Genomic DNA, 19803 nt, shown 5'->3' on the forward strand with positions numbered 1-19803 from the left:
ATTTTGGCCCCACCCTACCCCCGGGGTCATGATTTGAACAAACTTGAATCTACACTACCTGAAGATGATCCCAAATGAGTTTCATCTTTCCTGGCCCAGTGGTTATTGAGAAGAAGATTTTTAAAGATTTTTCCTATATATTCCTATGTAAAACTTTGATCGGCCATTTTGGCCCCACCCTACCCCCTAGGGGGTCATGATTTGAACAAACTTGAATCTACACTACCTGAGGATGATCCCACATGAGTTTCATCTTTCCTGGCCCAGTGGTTCTTGAGAAGAAGATTTTTAAAGATTTTTCTTATATATTTCTATGTAAAACTTTGATCGGCCATTTTGGCCCCACCCTAACCCCGGGGGTCATGATTTGATCAAACTTGAATCTACACTACCTGAGGATGATTCCACATGAGTTTCATCTTTCCTGGCCCAGTGGTTCTTGAGAAGAAGATTTTTTAAAAACGCTATTAATTTTTCTCTAATTCATAATTATCTCCCCTTGGAAAAGGGCCTGGCCCTTCATTTGAACAAACTTGAATCCCCTTCACCCAAGGATACTTTGTACCAAGTTTGGTTGAAATCGGCCCAGTGGTTCTTGAGAAGAAGATGAAAATGTGAAAAGTTTACGACAACGACGACGACGACAACGACAGACGACAGACAAATTTTGATCAGAATAGCTCACTTGAGCCTTCGGCTCAGGTGAGCTAAAAAAGTAGGTCACCGTGACCTACTTTTGAGTTAACATGATGTGAAGTCCTAAGATGCATCAACTTACAAGATTTGATGATCCTAGTCCTTATAGTAAGCAAAATATAAACATTTTTATTAATTGTAAATTTAGGTCAACTTTAAAGTGACCTTGAGACCACGCCCTTTGCCCCAGGGTCATGCTTTGAACAATTTTTAATCTTCAACATATCCTGATCCTTGTATGTAAGTTTGGTGAAAATCTGCCTGGTGGTTCTGGAGAAGAAGATTTTTTAGCAACCAGTACTTTTGGTTTTGTTTTCCTGATTATCTCCCCTTGTTTTAGGGTCCCACCCCTTATTTTAGTATAAATGGTAGCCCTTGGGCCAAGGATACCCTGTGACAAATTTGACACTGATTGGCCAAGGGGTTCTTGAGTTATGGCCCATATTCTAAAAAGTTAACGCACACCGCACAAATGGCCATAGCATTAGCTCTTTGAGCCTTTGGCTCAGAAGAGCTAAAAAGTATCTTTATAATAAAGAAAATTCAAAATTAAAAAAATACCTCCCTCATGTACTTTATTGCCAATAAAATGATAAATAAAATGCCGCCTTCCCGCATCTGTTTTGGAGAAAATTGGCCTGAGAACCAGAGAATTAAATTTAGATAGCCTTAGTTCATGACATTTTATAAGATGTTAAGGAATTAAGATGATGTTTATTACTAGATCTGACCTCCACTTTCCTGTCCCCCGAGCTGATGACACGAGCCCTGTACCACTGTAGATCTACACTATAACGGGCCACCACCATTTCTCCTGGAGCGTAATCTACATAACTCCCCTCAAACTGCTTCCCTCCATAGAACTCCCTATCAATTAAAGGAAGCATTTAAAGCAAAGATACAATGGTTTAGGATTTTAATCATGTCTACTGCAGGAATGAAAGATTGAAATTTATAGGGAAATACATGCTTGGATGAAAAACATTCCTCATAAAATACATAACTTTTATTAATTAACCAGTTTTCCCTGCATGTCTGCAATGAAGGAATTCATATTTTATGGTGCTTATTTTACCTTATTTATATTTTTGCCCATTATCACATAATTAGTTGCATGTCTGTGAACTACACTTAAATCACTTACTGTAAACTTGCCATCAGGTCTTCCAATGTCTCCTGTTGAAAACTGCTGTAACCCTCTATACATGAAAAGGAGAACCACAAATCACAATATGTACATTGCCATATTATCTTCATGCAAATAAATGTTGTTACTGGGTCTCAAAGGTATATATTTATATGTTTTTTAAGACTGAATTGATGTTAACTTCAACAAGAAGTCTGTGAGCCTATACATGAGCTCAGCTACAGATAGACACAGGGATAAATGGGAAGATGACATAAGATTCATACAAAAAAGAATCTCACCAAATGGCATGCCTAAACGAGTGCTAAAATTTCATGCACCATAAATGAGATGTTAATTAGAAAACGGTGACAAAAATTTGTATGTGTGGTACAGACAGGTGCACAGATTAACAGGAAGTTGACGTCACATTCATATAAATTTTAATCTCTCTTTATGACATGCCTCAACAATGAGTGTGTTAATATTTCAAGTATCTGCAAAGAGTAGTTACTAATAAAACTGAGAAAAAATTGTTATGTATGGTACAGACAGATGCCTTGATAAATAAGAAGTTGACAAATGATTAAAGCAAAAATAAATCCCATCATATGACATGCCTAGACAAAGAGTTTGCTAAAATTTCAAGTATCTGCAATGAGTAGTTGCTGAGAAAACTGCAATGAAAAATTCATTACAGACAGACAACATACAAAGGTAAAACAGTATACCCTCCTCTCCTTCTGAGCAGGGGTATTAAAAGAAAAATGTTATTCTTCTGGACTTCATATTCTTATTTCAAGCTTTGTTCCCCTATTTATGGCAAAAACCTAGTCGTGAGGCCATGATTTGATCAATCCTGAATTCACCTTATAGGAGGATGCTTAAATACATGTATTATGATTTATTATGATGATGAAAATATCTTTGAAACTTAGCTAATCACAAATTTTGGAAAAGTGATGTCAAGGTGAAGAAAATTTTGAAATTTGAATAGCTCTTATCCATATGTATCAGGATATGAAGTTGAAGCAATTCCTGAGCAGAATTACATGTACAGTCTGTACATGTACACTTCTTTATATTCTTGAGAGACCTTAATTCAGCTGACGTTTGAATTAAATACAAGAGATGTTTGTAAAACACTTATGCCCCCCTCCCCCCCAAAATGGAATTTCTCAAAGTCCAAGAGGGCACAACTCTGTCAAAAATGGCAAGATCGTACCCAAAACAGAACTTGACATGGCTAGTCATCTGATAAATCTGTATACTAAATTTCATTTCAGTATGTGCAACCTCTATGAAGAAAATGAATGGAAGAAAAAAGTCACGTGACAGGGCGAAGGAAAGCAGTGGCCTCCCTCGCTCCGTATTTTTTGACAAATTTTTGCTGTTTTCAAAGACTCTTTGACTCCAAAAATCACAGAACGATTTCGCCATCGCCTAGTTGTCGTATAGGACACTTCTCTGTGCAGAAATCGATTTGCATAATTGTGATTGTTTGGGATCTTTCTTTGTAAACGGTTCGGCTGATCGGTGAGTACGTGTTCACCTGTGTTTACTTGTTATTTACCTGTCGATTATAAACTGTCAATCATATGTCCTAAACTTCGGAAAAAAACCTCTAGCCTCAAGATGGAAGCATTATCTAAATCTGTCTATCTAAAAAATAGTGAAATTCAAACGAACAGAAACAAAAGAATATCTGATTTTGAGCTTATGCAATGTGTGATTCGCTCCGTCGGAGACACGGTACGATGCATACAGCTCAACCGTGACCTCTGGCGAATATATTTGATCGATGATGAAAGCAAACAAACATTGCTGGAGCAAGGGGTTGACATCAATAATCAAAACTTCAATGTCTATAACCATAATCCTTACACAACAGGCTCAAAATCCCCTGCAGATAGAGTTCTCAAAGTCACTGTGTCTGGCGTGCCTCTCTCTGTAGATGACAACGAAATTCTGGCAATGCTTAATAAACTAGGTGTAAACCTAAAAAGCGATCTACAATATGAAAAAATAAGAAATCCCGTGACCAAAAAAATGACCGGAGTGTTGAATGGCAATAGATATATATACATAGAGCCTCTCGCAGAAAACAAATTCCTACCCCGCACGAGCTACTGCGCAGGAATCCAGTGCCGCATCTATCACTTTGGTCAACCAAAACCACCGAAAAGAAAGTGTAGCATTTGTTGGAGTTCGGATCACTCCACCAATCAATGCACGGAGGATTCCAAATGTAAAGTGTGTCTTCAGCAGGGACATTGCCCTGGTGATGAGCAATGTCCGAACTTCACAAAAAAATGTCCGAATAACTGCATTCTCTTTCATGGTGAAGAAAACGTATTATCTAATTTCTATCCGTGTCAACTCTCTGTCTTTGGCGAACAATTTGATTCTGCGGAACAAGCCTTCCAGTGTGTCAAAGCTATCCGATCCGGAGATCTGATGGCTGCAGATAAAATCCGAGCTGCGGAGTCGGCACTTGAGGCCAAACGAATTGGCAACCTAATCACGACATCCGACACCTGGATTTCCACACAGGTGGAAGTAATGGAGGAAATAATTACAAAAAAATCGGAACAAGTAGAGGACTTCCGTGACTCTCTCGAAAATTCACTCAAAAATGTCGTCTTTGCCGAAACAACTTATGACGATTTTTGGGCCACAGGTCTCAATTTTAACCAATCCAAGCGTTCAAAACCCACAGCATGGCCAGGCAAAAATGTTCTGGGACAGATTCTTGGACGCATAGCCACGGAAATAAAGAACAAGAGGCCCATGGGCCACATCGCTCACCTGAGCACCAAGGGTAGGTAGGACTAGTATAAAATGGCTTTTTATTGTAAAGTTTAAATCCAAAAGTAGTCCCATGACCAATCATGGATTTGCTATTTTTTAGAAAATGATTGAGAAGAAGATTTTTAAAGAATTTTCCTATATATTTCTATGTAAAACTTTGGTCGGCCATTTTGGCCCCGCCCTACCCCCGGGGGTCATGATTTGAACAAAATTGAATCTACACTACCTGAACATGCTTCCATATAAATATGATGAATAATGGCTTTGTCATTCTTGAGAAGAAGATTTTAAAGAATTTTCCTATATATCTCTATGTAAAACCTTGGTCGGCCATTTTGGCCCCGCCCTACCCCGGGGGTCATGATTTGAACAAACTTGAATCTACACTACCTGAGCATGTTTCCATATAAATATGATGAATTATGGCTTTGTCATTCTTGAGAAGAAGATTTTTAAAGAATTTTCCTATATATTTCTATGTAAAACTTTGGTCGGCCATTTTGGCCCCGCCCTTACCCAGGGGTCATGATTTGAACAAACTTGAATCTACACTACATGAGCATGCTCCCATATAAATATGATGAATTATGGCTTTGTCATTCTTGAGAAGAAGATTTTTAAAGAATTTTCCTATATATTTCTATGTAAAACATTGGTCGGCCATTTTGGCCCCGCCCTACCCCCGGGGGTCATGATTTGAACAAACTTTAATCTACACTACATGAGCATGCTTCCATATAAATATGATGAATTATGGCTTTGTCATTCTTGAGAAGAAGATTTTTAAAGAATTTTCCTATATATTTCTATGTAAAACTTTGGTCGGCCATTTTGGCCCCGCCCTACCCCCGGGGGTCATGATTTGAACAAACTTGAATCTACACTACCTGAGCATGTTTCCATATAAATATGATGAATTATGGCTTTGTCATTCTTGAGAAGAAGATTTTTAAAGAATTTTCCTATATATTTCTATGTAAAACTTTGGTCGGCCATTTTGGCCCCGCCCTTACCCAGGGGTCATGATTTGAACAAACTTGAATCTACACTACCTGAGCATGTTTCCATATAAATATGATGAATTATGGCTTTGTCATTCTTGAGAAGAAGATTTTTAAGAATTTTCCTATATATTTCTATGTAAAACTTTGGTCGGCCATTTTGGCCCCGCCCTACCCCCGGGGGTCATGATTTGAACAAATTTGAATCTACACTACCTGAGGATGTTTCCCCATAAGTTTCATCTTTCCTGGCACAGTGGTTCTTGAGAAGAAGATTTTTAAAATATACCACTAAATTTTCATTAATTCCCAATTATCTCCCCTTGAATAAGGGCGTGGCCCTTCATTTGAACAAACTTGAATCCCCTTCACCCAAGGATACTTTGTGGCAAGTTTGGTTGAAATTGGCCCAGCGGTTCTTGAGAAGAAGTCGAAAATGTGAAAAGTTTACAGACAGACGGACAGACGGACAGACAGACAGACGGACGCCGGACAAAATGTGATCAGAAAAGCTCACTTGAGCCTTCGGCTAAGGTGAGCTAAAAAACCGAAAAACAGGGCCAGATCAGGGCTACCTCGCCAGGATTCGTATAATAAGTAACAATTCTTATCTATGCATGCTTATACGTTTAATTATGCACAAGCATTATCTCTTTATCTGCTTTTTTTAATATGGAATACATAAAGTGTATTACCCTCAATGTTAGAGGGTTAAACGTTATGATAAGAGAAATACATTGTATCAATGGTTTTATGACAACAATATAGATATTATTTTTCTAAAGAGATGCACTTTTGTGAAAAAAATAATTTTAAATACAATTCAAGGTGGTATGGCACATCCTTACATTCAAATACAGATTCTGCACATAGCAGAGGAGTATCTATTCTTTTTCATAAGAAATTTAACTTTGAAATAGTAAATGTGCATAGATCTTTAGATGGCCGTAAAATTTTGGTTAATCTAAAAGTAAATGACTCAATCATTACCCTCGTAAATGTTTATGCACCAAACGATGAAAAAAGTAGAATAGATTTTTTCAAAAAATTAAAAACGTGGATTTATAGATTAGCAATGAATGAAAATAACATAATGCTTGCAGGAGATTTTAATACAGTACTTAAAAAACAGGACAGACATAATACACAATCAACAAATAATGATAAAAGCTCAAAACAGCTAGAAGATATGCTTACTTACTTAAATTTAATTGATACATGGAAGACAAAAAATAAAGAAAAGCAAGGATTCACTTGGTGTGACGGAAACGGAATACCAAAAAGTAGAATAGATTTTGTATTTTTGTCTAAAAATTTTGAGATAGACTTGTCAAAAGTTTTTCTTAGAAAAGCTCCTAATATGCAAGGTAATAGAAGTTCAGATCATCTTTCGATTAGATTAAATCTTTCAACGAATAAAGAAACAAGAGGTCAAGGTTACTGGAAACTAAATACCTCGCTACTAATTGACCAAAATTATATTTCTGAGTTAAGAGAATTGTTAAGAAATAAACAGTAAGAATTGGAAGGTGTAATAGATTATCAAATAAAATGGGAAAAGGTTAAATCTATCGTTAAAGAGTTTTCAATAAATTTTTCAAAACAAAAAAGTCTTAATAGAAAACAAAGAATCACAGAAATAGAAAAAGAAATAGAAAACATTGAAACGTCTCCGCACTACTTAATGGACATGAGAAGGAAAAAAATTCTTGAAACAGAATTAGACGAAATTTACGCTAAAACGACTAAAGGCGCATTTATTAGATCAAAAGCAAATTGGATAGAAAATGGGGAAAGAAATACATCATATTTTTTAAGATTAGAAAGAAAAAATCAATCGGCAAATACGATACATGAAATTAAAAAAGAAAATAAATTGCTAAATAAAACCGAAGACATCATGGAGTCACTTTGTAATTTTTATGAAAATCTATATTCAACAAAACATGTCCGAGTAGAAAACATAAAAGAATATTTAGAAGATTGTGATTGTCCTCAGTTAACTAATCAAGAGAGAGAGATGTGTGATGAACTTCCCACGATTTCCGAATGTGCGCAGGCTATAAAACAAATGAAAAACAACAAATCTCCTGGTTCTGATGGGTTACCCGTCGAATTCTATAAAATATTTTGGAACGATATTAAAAAATATTTTTATGAATCATTAACTAAGACATTTGAAAAGGAGGAAATGACTTTTTCGCAAAAATTATCAATTATTTCTCTGATACATAAAAAAGGAGAAAAGAAGGATCTCAGAAACTATAGACCTATTAGTTTAACAAATTGCGATTATAAAATATTAACACATATTTTCGCGATCAGACTGCAGAAAGTTATAGACAAACTAATTAATAAAGATCAATCTGCATATATCAAAGGTAGATATATAGGAGAAAATGCAAGACTTTTGCTCGATATATTTGAATACTGTGAAGCGAACCAAAAAGAAGGAGCAATTTTACTTCTTGATTTTCAAAAAGCTTTTGATTCTGTTGAATGGAACTTTATGTTCAGTACTTTAGACAAATTCAACTTTGGAGATCAATTCATAAAATGGATGAAAATTCTTTATACAAAGCCTGTATTTCGAATCAAAAATAATGGATGGATGTCTAGAACTTGTAAAATGATGAAAGGGATTAGACAAGGATGTCCAATCTCAGCATTGCTATTTCTATTTATTGTAGAAATAATGTCAATAAAATTACACAATTCACCAGAAGTGAAAGGTTTTACTAATGACTTTATGCCTAACGAAATAAAAATCCTTCAACACGCAGACGATACATCCCTCTTTTTACAAGATATAAAATCTATAGAAAACGCAATAAATATAATCGAACAATTTGGCGAGATATCAGGAATGCAACTTAATAAGAATAAATCTGAAGGAATATTATTAGGACCCTTGAAAAACAGATATGATAAATTGTACGATATAAATATTACTAATGCACCCGTAAAATGCTTAGGAATATTTATAGGTCATGATTCTGATCAGTACTATGAAAAAAACTGGACAGAAAAAGTCGATAAATTAGAAAAACGACTCACAATGTGGAACACCAGAAAGTTAACTATATATGGAAAAAGTACTGTCATTAATACTTTAGCATTAACACAGATATACTACAGTGCATCTATTTTGCAATATCCTAAAATCGAAACAATTAAAAAAATAAAGAAAACAGTCTTCAATTTTCTATGGGGAAAAAGAGAACGGATAAAACGAAATACATTAATCGGAAAACAGAACGAAGGAGGGATAGGAATTGTTGACATTGATTGTAAACTGAAAGCGCTCAAGGTCGCATGGGTTACACGAATTTTCAACGAAAAAAATTCATCTTTAAAGTCGTTTTTTACATCTTGTGTTGCGAGAAAATTCGTTTCACCAGAATATCTTATTAGGATAAATACAACAAGTGCAGGTGAAATAAAACAAATATTTAAGTCATTACCAACTTTCTATTGTGAAATATTCAGTACATTTAACGATTGCAAAAATAAAATAAACGATATAAGGGAGATAACCGATAATGAAATATTGTCTCTACCTATATGGTTGAACAACCTGGTTCAATTTAATGATAAATGTCTTTTCTACACCAACTGGATAAAAAGTGGGATCTTATATATTAAGGACCTTTTGACGAAAACGGAAACTTCCATGACATTAATTATTTTCAAAATATTCTTGTAAACAAATCCAACTTAATCAGTGAATACAATATTTTGAAAAAAGTTATTAAACCTATACAAAAACATCATGATGTTTCAAAAGGAGCCTATATAAACATAAAAAATCAAACGATGATTTTGTTAGAAAATAAACAAAGATTACCGATAAACCTGATAAGTAGCAAACTTATTTATGACATTTTTCTGAAGAAAACTTTCATAAAACCTTACTCCGAAAAATTTTGGTCGAGAAGCTTTAACTTTAACTTTGAGGAAAACAAGATACACATCTATCAATCAAAAATTACGAAAATAAAAAATAAACAATTAGCAGAATTTAACTATAAGCTTTTACAAAATCTACTTAATAATAACAAAAATGTTCACAAATGGAATAGAAATGTATCGAATAAATGTCCATTTTGTGAATCACTTGAAGATACAAAACACCAAATTTTTGATTGTAGAAATGTAGAAACGATTTGGGCAAATCTAGAAAACCGTCTGAATTTGAATATAAAATGGAAAAATATTGTATTGGGTTTTTTCTATGAAGAAAACAAAACTACTATCTCACTGAATTATCTATTATCTTACATAGCATTTTTTATATACAAGATAAAAATGAAGCTAAGATATGAGAACAGAGAAGAAAATATAAATGAGATTTTGTATTATGTAAAGGCAAACCTAATGTATCAATATGAAATTTATAAACCAGAAGTCTCTGTCGAGACTGAAGCTCTACTGGTTTGTACAGTTGTACTTATAGCAAAGGAAGAGGAAAGTACTTAAGCAGTTGGGAATTGAAACTTTACACTAGCAAAAAAGAGAATAATGATCCTTGAATAAGTCTTTTTATGTTCTTAGTGTAGTTTACTTGCATGCCACATTATATTATATTATAATCAGATTAAAACTGAATTTGAAGTAGCATTGGAGTAGCATTTTGAAAGAATTTCACAGAAATTTCTATTTTTAGTAACAACGCCAACACCGTTCATCGAAATCAAAAACCGATACATAGAATTATGTATCTTAGTGTAGTCTACTTATATGCCAAGTTATATTGAAATCAGACCAAAACTGTAGGAGGTGTAGCATTTTGAAAGAATTTTACAGAAATTTCTATTTTTAGTAACAACGCCGACACCGTTTGTTGAAATCATAAATCGATATATAGAATTATGTATCTTAGTGTAGTCTACTTGTGTGCCAAGTTATACTGAAATCAGACCAAAACTGTAGGAGGAGTAGCATTTTGAAAGAATTTTACAGAAATTTCTATTTTTAGTAACAACGCCAACACTATTCTTCGAAATCAAAAACCGATACACAGAATTATGTATCTTAGTGTAGTCTACTTGTGTGCCAAGTTATATTGAAATCAGACCAAATTTGTAGGAGGAGTAGCATTTTGAAAGAATTTCACAGAAATTTCTATTTTTAGTAACAACGCTAACACTGTTCATCGAAATCAAAAACCGATACACAGAATTATGTATCTTAATGTAGTCTACTTGTGTGCCAAGTTATATTGAAATCAGACCAAATTTGTAGGAGGAGTAGCATTTTGAAAGAATTTCACAGAAATTTCTATTTTTAGTAACAACGCCAACACTGTTCGTCGAAATCAAAAACCGATACACAGAATTATGTATCTTAGTATAGTCTACTTATATGCCAAGTTATATTGAAATCAGACCAAAACTGTAGGAGGAGTAGCATTTTGAAAGAATTTCACAGAAATTTCTATTTTTAGTAACAACGCCAACACCGTTCGTCGAAATCAAAAACCGATACACAGAATTATGTATCTTAATGTAGTCTACTTGTGTGCCAAGTTATATTGAAATCAGATCAAAACTGTAGGAGGAGTAGCATTTTGAAAAAATGTTTACAGACAGACAGACAGACAGACAGACGGACAGACGGACGGACGCCGGACGCATTACTATCGCATAAGCTCTTCTGGTCTCTGACCAGTAGAGCTAAAAATTAGATGTAAACTTTATATATAAATGGTTTTATGATATTTCAATAGCTTTGTGATAATAATAGTCTGACTATCTGAAGGGGTCTGTCCTTCAGTAGTGCTGCCAGGTGGGGGTAATTATTATGGACTCTGTGAGGTGAAAGATATACCCCCATGGCAGCGAGGCTTAATTCTTATTATTTATTTATATATTTTCATATATTCTTGTAAAAACAAATACTTACATATGTTTATAAGTATCTTTATGATTCATATTCTATATGATTAATCTATAAATGTCTATGTCTTTGTATTTATATAATTATATAATTTTATACATATACATATATTAAATATACATATCTATGATAACATTTATATCCGATCCAATGGGCCCCTGGCACCATTGGTGAGGAGTAGCCGGGAATATCTTCGGATATATTATCCCAGTTTATATTGTAGTGGAAAATAAAGTTTGGAGAAAAAAAAAAAAAAAAAAAAAAAAAAAAAAAAAAAGAGGCCCACGGGCCTTATAGGTCACCTGAGCATTATGCAACAACTTTCCAGTTACAGTGTATTGAATTTGATTCATGTTTTAAGCCAGATGCTATATGGCATTCACAATTTTGAAAGGGCACCATTGATCATCATAACAATAAACTTAACAGTTGCTTAGCATGGTTACTGAATACCCATATGCAGGGTAGTGGAACAAAAATGCACTCCAACTAATCAGTAATATTCAGCAATAATCAGTAGTGCCCCTAACACGGTGACATAAACCCCTGAACCTAGGTCCAAACATTGCACAAATTTTTAAAAGGCACCCTTAAAATTGCCTATCAAAAAAATAAATAAATGTTTTATAAATACAAAGGAGCAGATTTCAAACAATAAATTCATTTTAAGTATATAAGTAGAGCCCCCCCCCCCCCCCCCCCCCCGCCCCTGACACTGGGGCCTTAAAATACACAATTCTGCAAGATTAGGGCCCTTGCTCATCATAACTATATAGGTAGTTCATCTACTTCATTCCCAGAGACAGAGAAGAAAATTTTCAAAGATTTAATGAATTTTCACTATGTAATCAATAGAACCCCCCCCCCCCCCCAACACCAGATCCCTTGACCCTGGGGCCATAAAATTCACAATTTTGGTTGAGGCACTCCAGCTCATCATTACTATGCACTTAGTAAGTTTATTTAATACCTAGGAGCAGAGAAGAAGATTTTCAAAGAATTCATGTATTTTCACCATATAATCAATAGAGCCCCCCCCCCCCAACACCAGATCCCTTGACCCTGGGGCCATAAAATTCACAATTTTGGTTGAGGACACTCCAGCTCATCATAACTATGCACTTATTTAGTTTAATTAATACCTAGGAGCAGAGAAGAAGATTTTCAAAGAATTCATGTATTTTCACTATATAATCAATAGAGCCCCCCCCCCCCCAAACACCAGAACCCTTGACCCTGGGGCCATAAAATTCACAATTTTGATAGAGGCACTCTTTCTCATTATAACTCTGCACTTAGTTAGTTTATTTAATACCTAGGAGCAGAGAAGAAGATTTTCAAAGAATTCATGTATTTTCACCATATAATCAATAGAGCCTCTCCCCCCAACACCAGAACCCTTGACCCTGGGGCCATAAAATTCATAATTTTGGTAGAGGCACTCTTCCTCATCATAACTATGTATTTAGTTGGTTTATTTAATACACAGGAGCAGAGAAGAAGATTTTCAAAGAAATAATGCATTTTCACTGTATACTTATTTAGCCCCGCCCTAGCACTAGAACCCCTGACCCCAGGGCCATGAATTTCACAATTTTGGTAGATGACTCAATGCTGATTACAATCATGCAAATAGTTTGACTGCTTGATGTCCAGGAGTAAAGAAGAAGATTTTTAAAGATTGCATTAATTTTAGTGGTTTTGGCCCCACCCCTCAGGCCCCAGGGGGGCAGGGATCATGAAATTCACAATTTTTGTTCCCCTTCACCCATAGATGCTTTGTGCCAAATTTGGCTGAAATTGGTTCAGTGGTTGCAGAGAAGAAGCCGAAAATGTTCAAATGTTAACACACGACGGACGACGCACGACGACGGACGAAAACGGATAGCAATAGGTCACCTGAGTTTACTCAGGTGACCTAAAAATGAATGGAAACTGCAAATAATTGGAATTTTTCTAAGTCCAAGGGGCATAACTCTGTCGAAAATGGCGCGACCGTACCCAAAACAGAACTTGATTTATCTGTATACTAAATTTCATTTCAGTATGTGCAACCTCTGCAAAGAAAATGAACGGAAACTGCAAATAATTGGAATTTTTTTAAGTCCAAGGGGCATAACTCTGTCGAAAATGGCGCGACCGTACCCAAAACAGAACTTGATTTATCTGTATACTAAATTTCATTTCAGTATGTGCAACCTCTGCAAAGAAAATGAACGGAAACTGCAAATAATTGGAATTTTCCTAAGTCCAAGGGGCATAACTCTGTCAAAAATGGTGCGATCGTACCCAAAACAGAACTTGACCTAGATATTCATCTGAAATATCTGTATACCAAATTTCATTTCAGTATGTGCAACGGTTGTGAAGAAAATGAACGGAAACTAAGTGGACTGACAGACAGACCGACGGACAGCAGCAAAACAATATGCCCTCCCTTCTTTGAAGGGGGCATAAAATTTTACAATTTTACAAGCAATACCTTCTTTTTTGGCTGGTTCTAGAGATGCCAGGGGTTCTTTACCAAAAGGCAGGACAATATAGAAGTGTGAGGGGTTTAAGATGGTGGACACCTCACAGGCAATCCAGGATCCCGGGTCAGGAAGTTCATCCTGGTGGTACTCCTCCATGACATCCCCGTACACATAGTCCACATCTCCTGTCAGGGCACCTGTTGTCAGCAAAATATATCAGTTAGCATTCAGTACATCAGTGACCATTCGGTTTACTTATTCATGAAGGTAGATTCTTTCTTACCAAAACAGCTGTGGTAAAGCAAAATAGTTGCTGTTTATGGCATCTTAAAAATTATTATTTTATGCCAAAACAAGAAAAATAAGTTAGAAGTCAAACTGCTTCTCAATGAATGTCAGCCCCAATATCCTCTCCTGATCCCAAAATGTTTGAGATTGAAAAGTTTGTCTATATTTATTTTCAATGACATCAAGTCAGAGAGAAATGCCCAGAGGTAAAGTTTGAAAAGTGGGAAGCACTTTTCAATTTTATAAAACGAATTAACAAACAAGAGGCCCAGGGGCCACAGCGCTCACCTGAGCGCATCGGCTAAGAAAAGCACATATCAGATCAGAACTAAAAATTTACTGGGGGGGGGGGGGGGGGGGGGCTTGAATTTGTAACCCCCCAGGGGGTCATGATTTGAACAAACTAGAATCTACAATATCTGATGATTCCCTATAAATATCACTAAGCATGGCTTTGAAGTACTTGAAAAGAAGATTTTAAAAGGTTTCCCTATATATTCCTATTTAAAACTTTTATCGGCCATTTGGTGCCACCCTACCCCAGGGGGTCATGATTTGAAGAAACTTGAATCTACACTACCTGGGGATGATTCCACAAGAGTTTCATCTTTCCTGTCTCAATGGTTCTTAAGAAGAAGATTTTTCCTATATATTCCTATGTAAAAATTTGATTGGCCATTTTGGCCCCACCCTTCCCCCAGGGGTCATGATTTGAACAAACTTGAATCTACACTACCTGAGGATGATTCCATTTGAGTTTCATCTTTCCTGGCCAAGTGGTTCTTGAGAAGAAGATTTTTAAAGATTTTTCCTATATCTTCCTATGTAAAAATTTGATCAGCCATATTGGCCCCACCCTACCCCCGGGGGTCATGATTTGAAGAAACTTGAATTAACACTACCTGAGGATGATTCCACATGAGTTTCATCTTTCCTGGCCAAGTGGTTCTTGAGAAGAAAATATTTAAAGATTTTTCCTATATATTCCTATGTTAAACTTTGATTGGCCATTTTGGCCCCACCCTACCCCCGGGGGTCATGATTTGAACAAACTTGAATTTACACAACCTGAAGATGATTCCACCTGAGATTCATCTTTCCTGGCCCAGTGGTTCTTGAGAAGAAGATTTTTAAAGATTTTTCCCATGTATTCCTATGTAAAATTTTGATCGCCATTTTGGCCCCACCCTAACCCCGGGGGTCATGATTTCTACAAACTTGAATCTACACTACCTGAGGATGATTCCACATGAGTTTCATCTTTCCTGGCCCAGTGGTTCTTGAGAAGAAGATTTTTTAAAAATGCCATTAATTTTTCTCTAATTCATAATTATCTCCCCTTGGAAAAGGGCGTGGCCCTTCATTTGAACAAACTTGAGTCCCCTTTACCCAAGGATACTTTGTAGCAAGTTTGGTTGAAATTGGCCCAGTTGTTCTTGAGAAGAAGATGAAAATGTGAAAAGTTTACGACGACGACGACGACAGACAACGGACAAATTTTGATCAGAAAAGCTCACTTGAGCTTTTGGCTCAGGTGAGCTAAAAAAGTCTACATATAGCTCTAAGGGTGTTATATGGAGAATAAAGTAGCCTGTCATAAGACAAATCTTAAAGAAGACCACCTAATTACTCACTTGACAATTAGCATTGCTGCAACTTGGTTAAAACTGGAACTATTAACAATTTTAATGTCTTTTTCACAAAGACACACATCTCACCTTCTGCAACAATGACATGTCTGTATGGACACTTATCCCCTCGCCAGCACTTGTTCTTTTGGTAAAATCTACAAATCCTCTTTTCATCTTGGGCCTCTGATCAATACAAGAAAATAAACATGACACAAAAGAATGCTATAAAATAAACTTGCAAGTTTCTCTGATCTAGAACAATGAAGACGGTCCTTACTGATGCCCACGGTGGCTACTCCGGCGTCGTCCACGTCCACCCTGTAGGAGTTCCTGACGTCCATGTAATCCTCCAACATCGGGTTCCAGTCCTGTATATCATCTGGAGAGGTCACTGAAAACAGTACAGCATAGTACTACAGGTACATACATGTAGTACTACATAGTAACAATAATGTTATCAATATCACCAATGAGCTTAGTGTGGTTAGTTTGTACTACTGTTTATTGAAATCACTCCAAAATTATTGAAGGAAATACATTTGGAAGGAATTTAAGTGAAATTTCTATTTTTAGGTCACCACAGCAAGAATGTTGAAATAAACAACAACGTATTAAAGATTTATATTTCTCAGTGCAGTTTAGTTTTATTGAAATCAGAATCAAAACTGCAGATACATGTATTACATTTTGAAATAATTTCAGTTTTTTTTTTTTGTAAACCATGGACAACTCCATTAGCTAAAATCAAATAAGAATGCATTCTTATGCAATCTGATTGTGTACCAAGTAGCATTTTGCAAAACTGAATGCTAGCCTCAAATATAAAACCACAACTTACTATCTGGTGGTTCACTTGTTGGGGTATCTTTCGATGGATTTTCACCATTTGGTGTTTCATCTGCAGTAGTATCCTTTGATGGATTTTCCACAGCACACAGCCTGGCCAGACCCAGTCTGATGAGGTCCATATTGACACACACATCCTCCTCCTCCTTAGAGGTATCTACCAACAACACTTGTAACGGGGGCATCTCTACCACTACACGAGGGTGACTGCAAATTCAAGAACAAATAATATCAAGTTTGACATACTTTATCCTTCATATATATAAAATCCACATAATTTTCAATAATTCTAATTTTTAAAATAGAATGTCTTTTATTTTCTGTCTCACACTGGAGGTTTTATGTATAGATGCACTGAAAGATGTGTACTGTACCACTTACTTTTCCAGCATTTTCTGAATATCTCCTCCATCCACAATAATCATACTCATGGCCGTATCAAACCCTGTGATAGAGATGAACTTCTCCACCGCCTCCTTTGTCCACTGTACCTCCTTCTTGGGAGATCCTCTGGGGACTGTGGGTTGGATGTAGGCCAGGCTGACGTGGACAGCCAGAGCGGGGAGATCCGTGTACTGCTGGGGTAGGGGGAACACCCTGCGTTTGGGGACGACTTCATGATTACCAAAGTCTATGTAAAATACATGAACTTTTCCAACATATTCTGGATATTCTAATGTTTTATTGGCCTTGGAGGGAGAGGTCATCTCTAGCTGGGTTATCAGTCCTCTGTAATACTGATTGTCCTCAGTAAACAAGACACAACATAAATCTCCCACAGAGGGCTGGAAAGATTTGCTCATCTTCTGTAGCTGCTTCCGAGACATCTGCTCCATTGTCTTATTCAGACTAAGATGCAAATGATCAATAGTTTTAGCACTCAATTCGGACACAAGATGGACATAAAAATTGGATGGAGATTCAACATGAGACAGCATCACCATAAGACCGGGGATGTCTACATTAATGTTAGAGGGGAGATTGACTGACTTGTCTACAGTGTACGTCGTAGTCAGACACTCTGACTCTGACAATGACTTTACTGACACAGAATCCTCGGCCACGTTCTGTATCTTGACTTCTGTGATATTCTGAGCAGATTCCTGTACTGTCCTCTTGTCCTGCGTCTTCTCCACATTAAGATTGTTATGGACATTGTCTCTATCTCTGGGAGTAGAACACACAGGTCCAGCGGAATCAGAAGCCTCCTCCACATGATCTTTGTCGCGCTGTTTCTTTACTGTGGACTTTGATACCTCCTTTGAATTAACCTCTTCTTTTTTGGACAGTTTGTCTTGGGACTTGTCCTGGGAGTCTTTCTGTTTCTGTTTAGCCCTGGCTTCCCTTTTTTCCTTCTCGGCTTTAGTCTTGCGCTCTCTCTCGTCCCTAGTAGAAGACTTGGGTAAGCGTGGTACACTGTGTGTACTATCAGACAAAGTCTCCACACTGCTCCCTATGTTAAACTTAGACTTACTCTCTACAGAGGTTGTGTGGTCTTTATTTGGTTTCCTGCAGTCCTCACTGTCACTTGATGTCACACCTTTTCCATCCTTTCTCAGACTGTCTTTTAGTTCCTCCTTTACAGGAGAGCAGTTTAACAACTGAAGCTGCTCCTCCAATGATATGGATTTTGCCAAACCCTGTAAAAATATAAATGCCTCTTTTGCATGAAATGTACCAATTATAAGGTTTTGCATCAATAAGGCAATTTACAAGTGTCCTCATTTTCAAAATATCAAATACTGTAAGTGTACATAAATTGGCGTATTCAAAATTAGTAGAATCATTAATGCCTTGTCTTTTCTTAGTACAGTAAAACTCAGATATAACGAACTCACTGGGACCTATGAAATTACTTTGCTGTATCCGAAATTTGTTATAATCCGTGTAAGGAATTCCTTAAATTTATATACCTGGGGATCCATAACTCAGCTATATCTATGAATTCGCAATATCTGTGTTCGTACTAAACGAGTTTCACTGTAAATGATTTTCTAGTGGTATTCATGAATCAGCACATTCTTGTCCGCGCCAAAGCCACTATGAAGCCCGCTTTTCTTAGTACACATACAGTATATTTTAATATTTTGATATAAATATAGAACATTTCAAACCTTTTCAATCATGTATTCATGGATACTGATTTGCTTCGGTCCTGGCTGCAGGACAATATTTCCATCCTTTATAATCTGTTCTGGGATATTAAAAAATAATCCAACTACAGAGGGAAGGGATGGGTCATCTGACAAATAGCAAGGCATGCAGTTAAACCTCCTCCCCGAAACAAGCTGGGAGAAGAGGGTCATGGATTCCTCAGTCCATATCTTGTATTTATTGTCTGGAGCAACCTGCAAATATAACAAGTACATCATTATAAAAATAATATCTTAGTGGTTTCTTAATCTTAAATTGCCAACAAAGGAAAAGATCCTGTATTAGTAACATATTCTTAATGACAAAGTTTAGCCTTGCATTCCACCATATTTCAGTTTGAAGTCTACATCTTGCATTTCCTACAGGTACATGTATACCAACCTGTTGTTTTCAACTTTTCAATTATAAGCAATCATTAATAAAGTGCCAAGTTATTGTCCATCTCAAGCTAAATTCTGTTCTGCTAAAAGTGTTCTTGCCCTCCATCTTTTGGCAGAGCTTTAAGTTTAAGGTATTAAAGAGGTTTAGTTACAAGTGACATAACAATACTGAAGTATAGTCAATTGAAACAAGAAATAAAGAACTTTACTCATTTATGTCGTATGTGTAGACAGTGTATTACACGTTCTAAACTTGTAGCTACACATCAGATTTGACATCATGATGTCGAAGAACACAACAATTGATGACGTCATCTGTACAAGTTTGTCGCAAAACGTGTAATTAAACCTCTTTATTGTTTTTACTTCTGTACTAATAATTTTGAGGGATTTCCACACACAAACTCACCTGTGTTAAGGCACACAGAATGCCCTGTGCTGGCAGACTAGCAAACTTCTGTGGTAAGTTCCTCAGGTGGGACTGCTTCCTAGACTCTC

General features: G+C 36.2%; 1 protein-coding gene across 1 annotated transcript in view; it reads right to left on the reverse strand.

Annotated features, from left to right (window-relative positions):
* The window catches only part of LOC134234998 (uncharacterized), a 37602-nt gene that overhangs the window by 7219 nt on the left and 10580 nt on the right, over positions 1-19803 (reverse strand). Inside the window, exons 10-18 of the mRNA XM_062717068.1 lie at positions 19715-19803; positions 18886-19119; positions 17153-18411; positions 16764-16978; positions 16203-16316; positions 16013-16108; positions 14015-14203; positions 1841-1895; positions 1428-1563 (exon numbers count right to left, since the gene is read on the reverse strand). The exon at positions 19715-19803 is cut by the window's right edge and continues 45 nt beyond it. Coding sequence (XP_062573052.1) covers positions 1428-1563; positions 1841-1895; positions 14015-14203; positions 16013-16108; positions 16203-16316; positions 16764-16978; positions 17153-18411; positions 18886-19119; positions 19715-19803 — 2387 coding nt within the window. The remainder of the gene's footprint in view (positions 1-1427; positions 1564-1840; positions 1896-14014; positions 14204-16012; positions 16109-16202; positions 16317-16763; positions 16979-17152; positions 18412-18885; positions 19120-19714) is intronic.

This window comes from Saccostrea cucullata, unplaced genomic scaffold, assembly GCF_032062105.1.
Source record: "Saccostrea cucullata isolate Sc308-1 unplaced genomic scaffold, CSIRO_AGI_Scuc_v1 ctg100, whole genome shotgun sequence".
NCBI classification, from domain to species: Eukaryota; Metazoa; Mollusca; class Bivalvia; order Ostreida; family Ostreidae; genus Saccostrea; species Saccostrea cuccullata.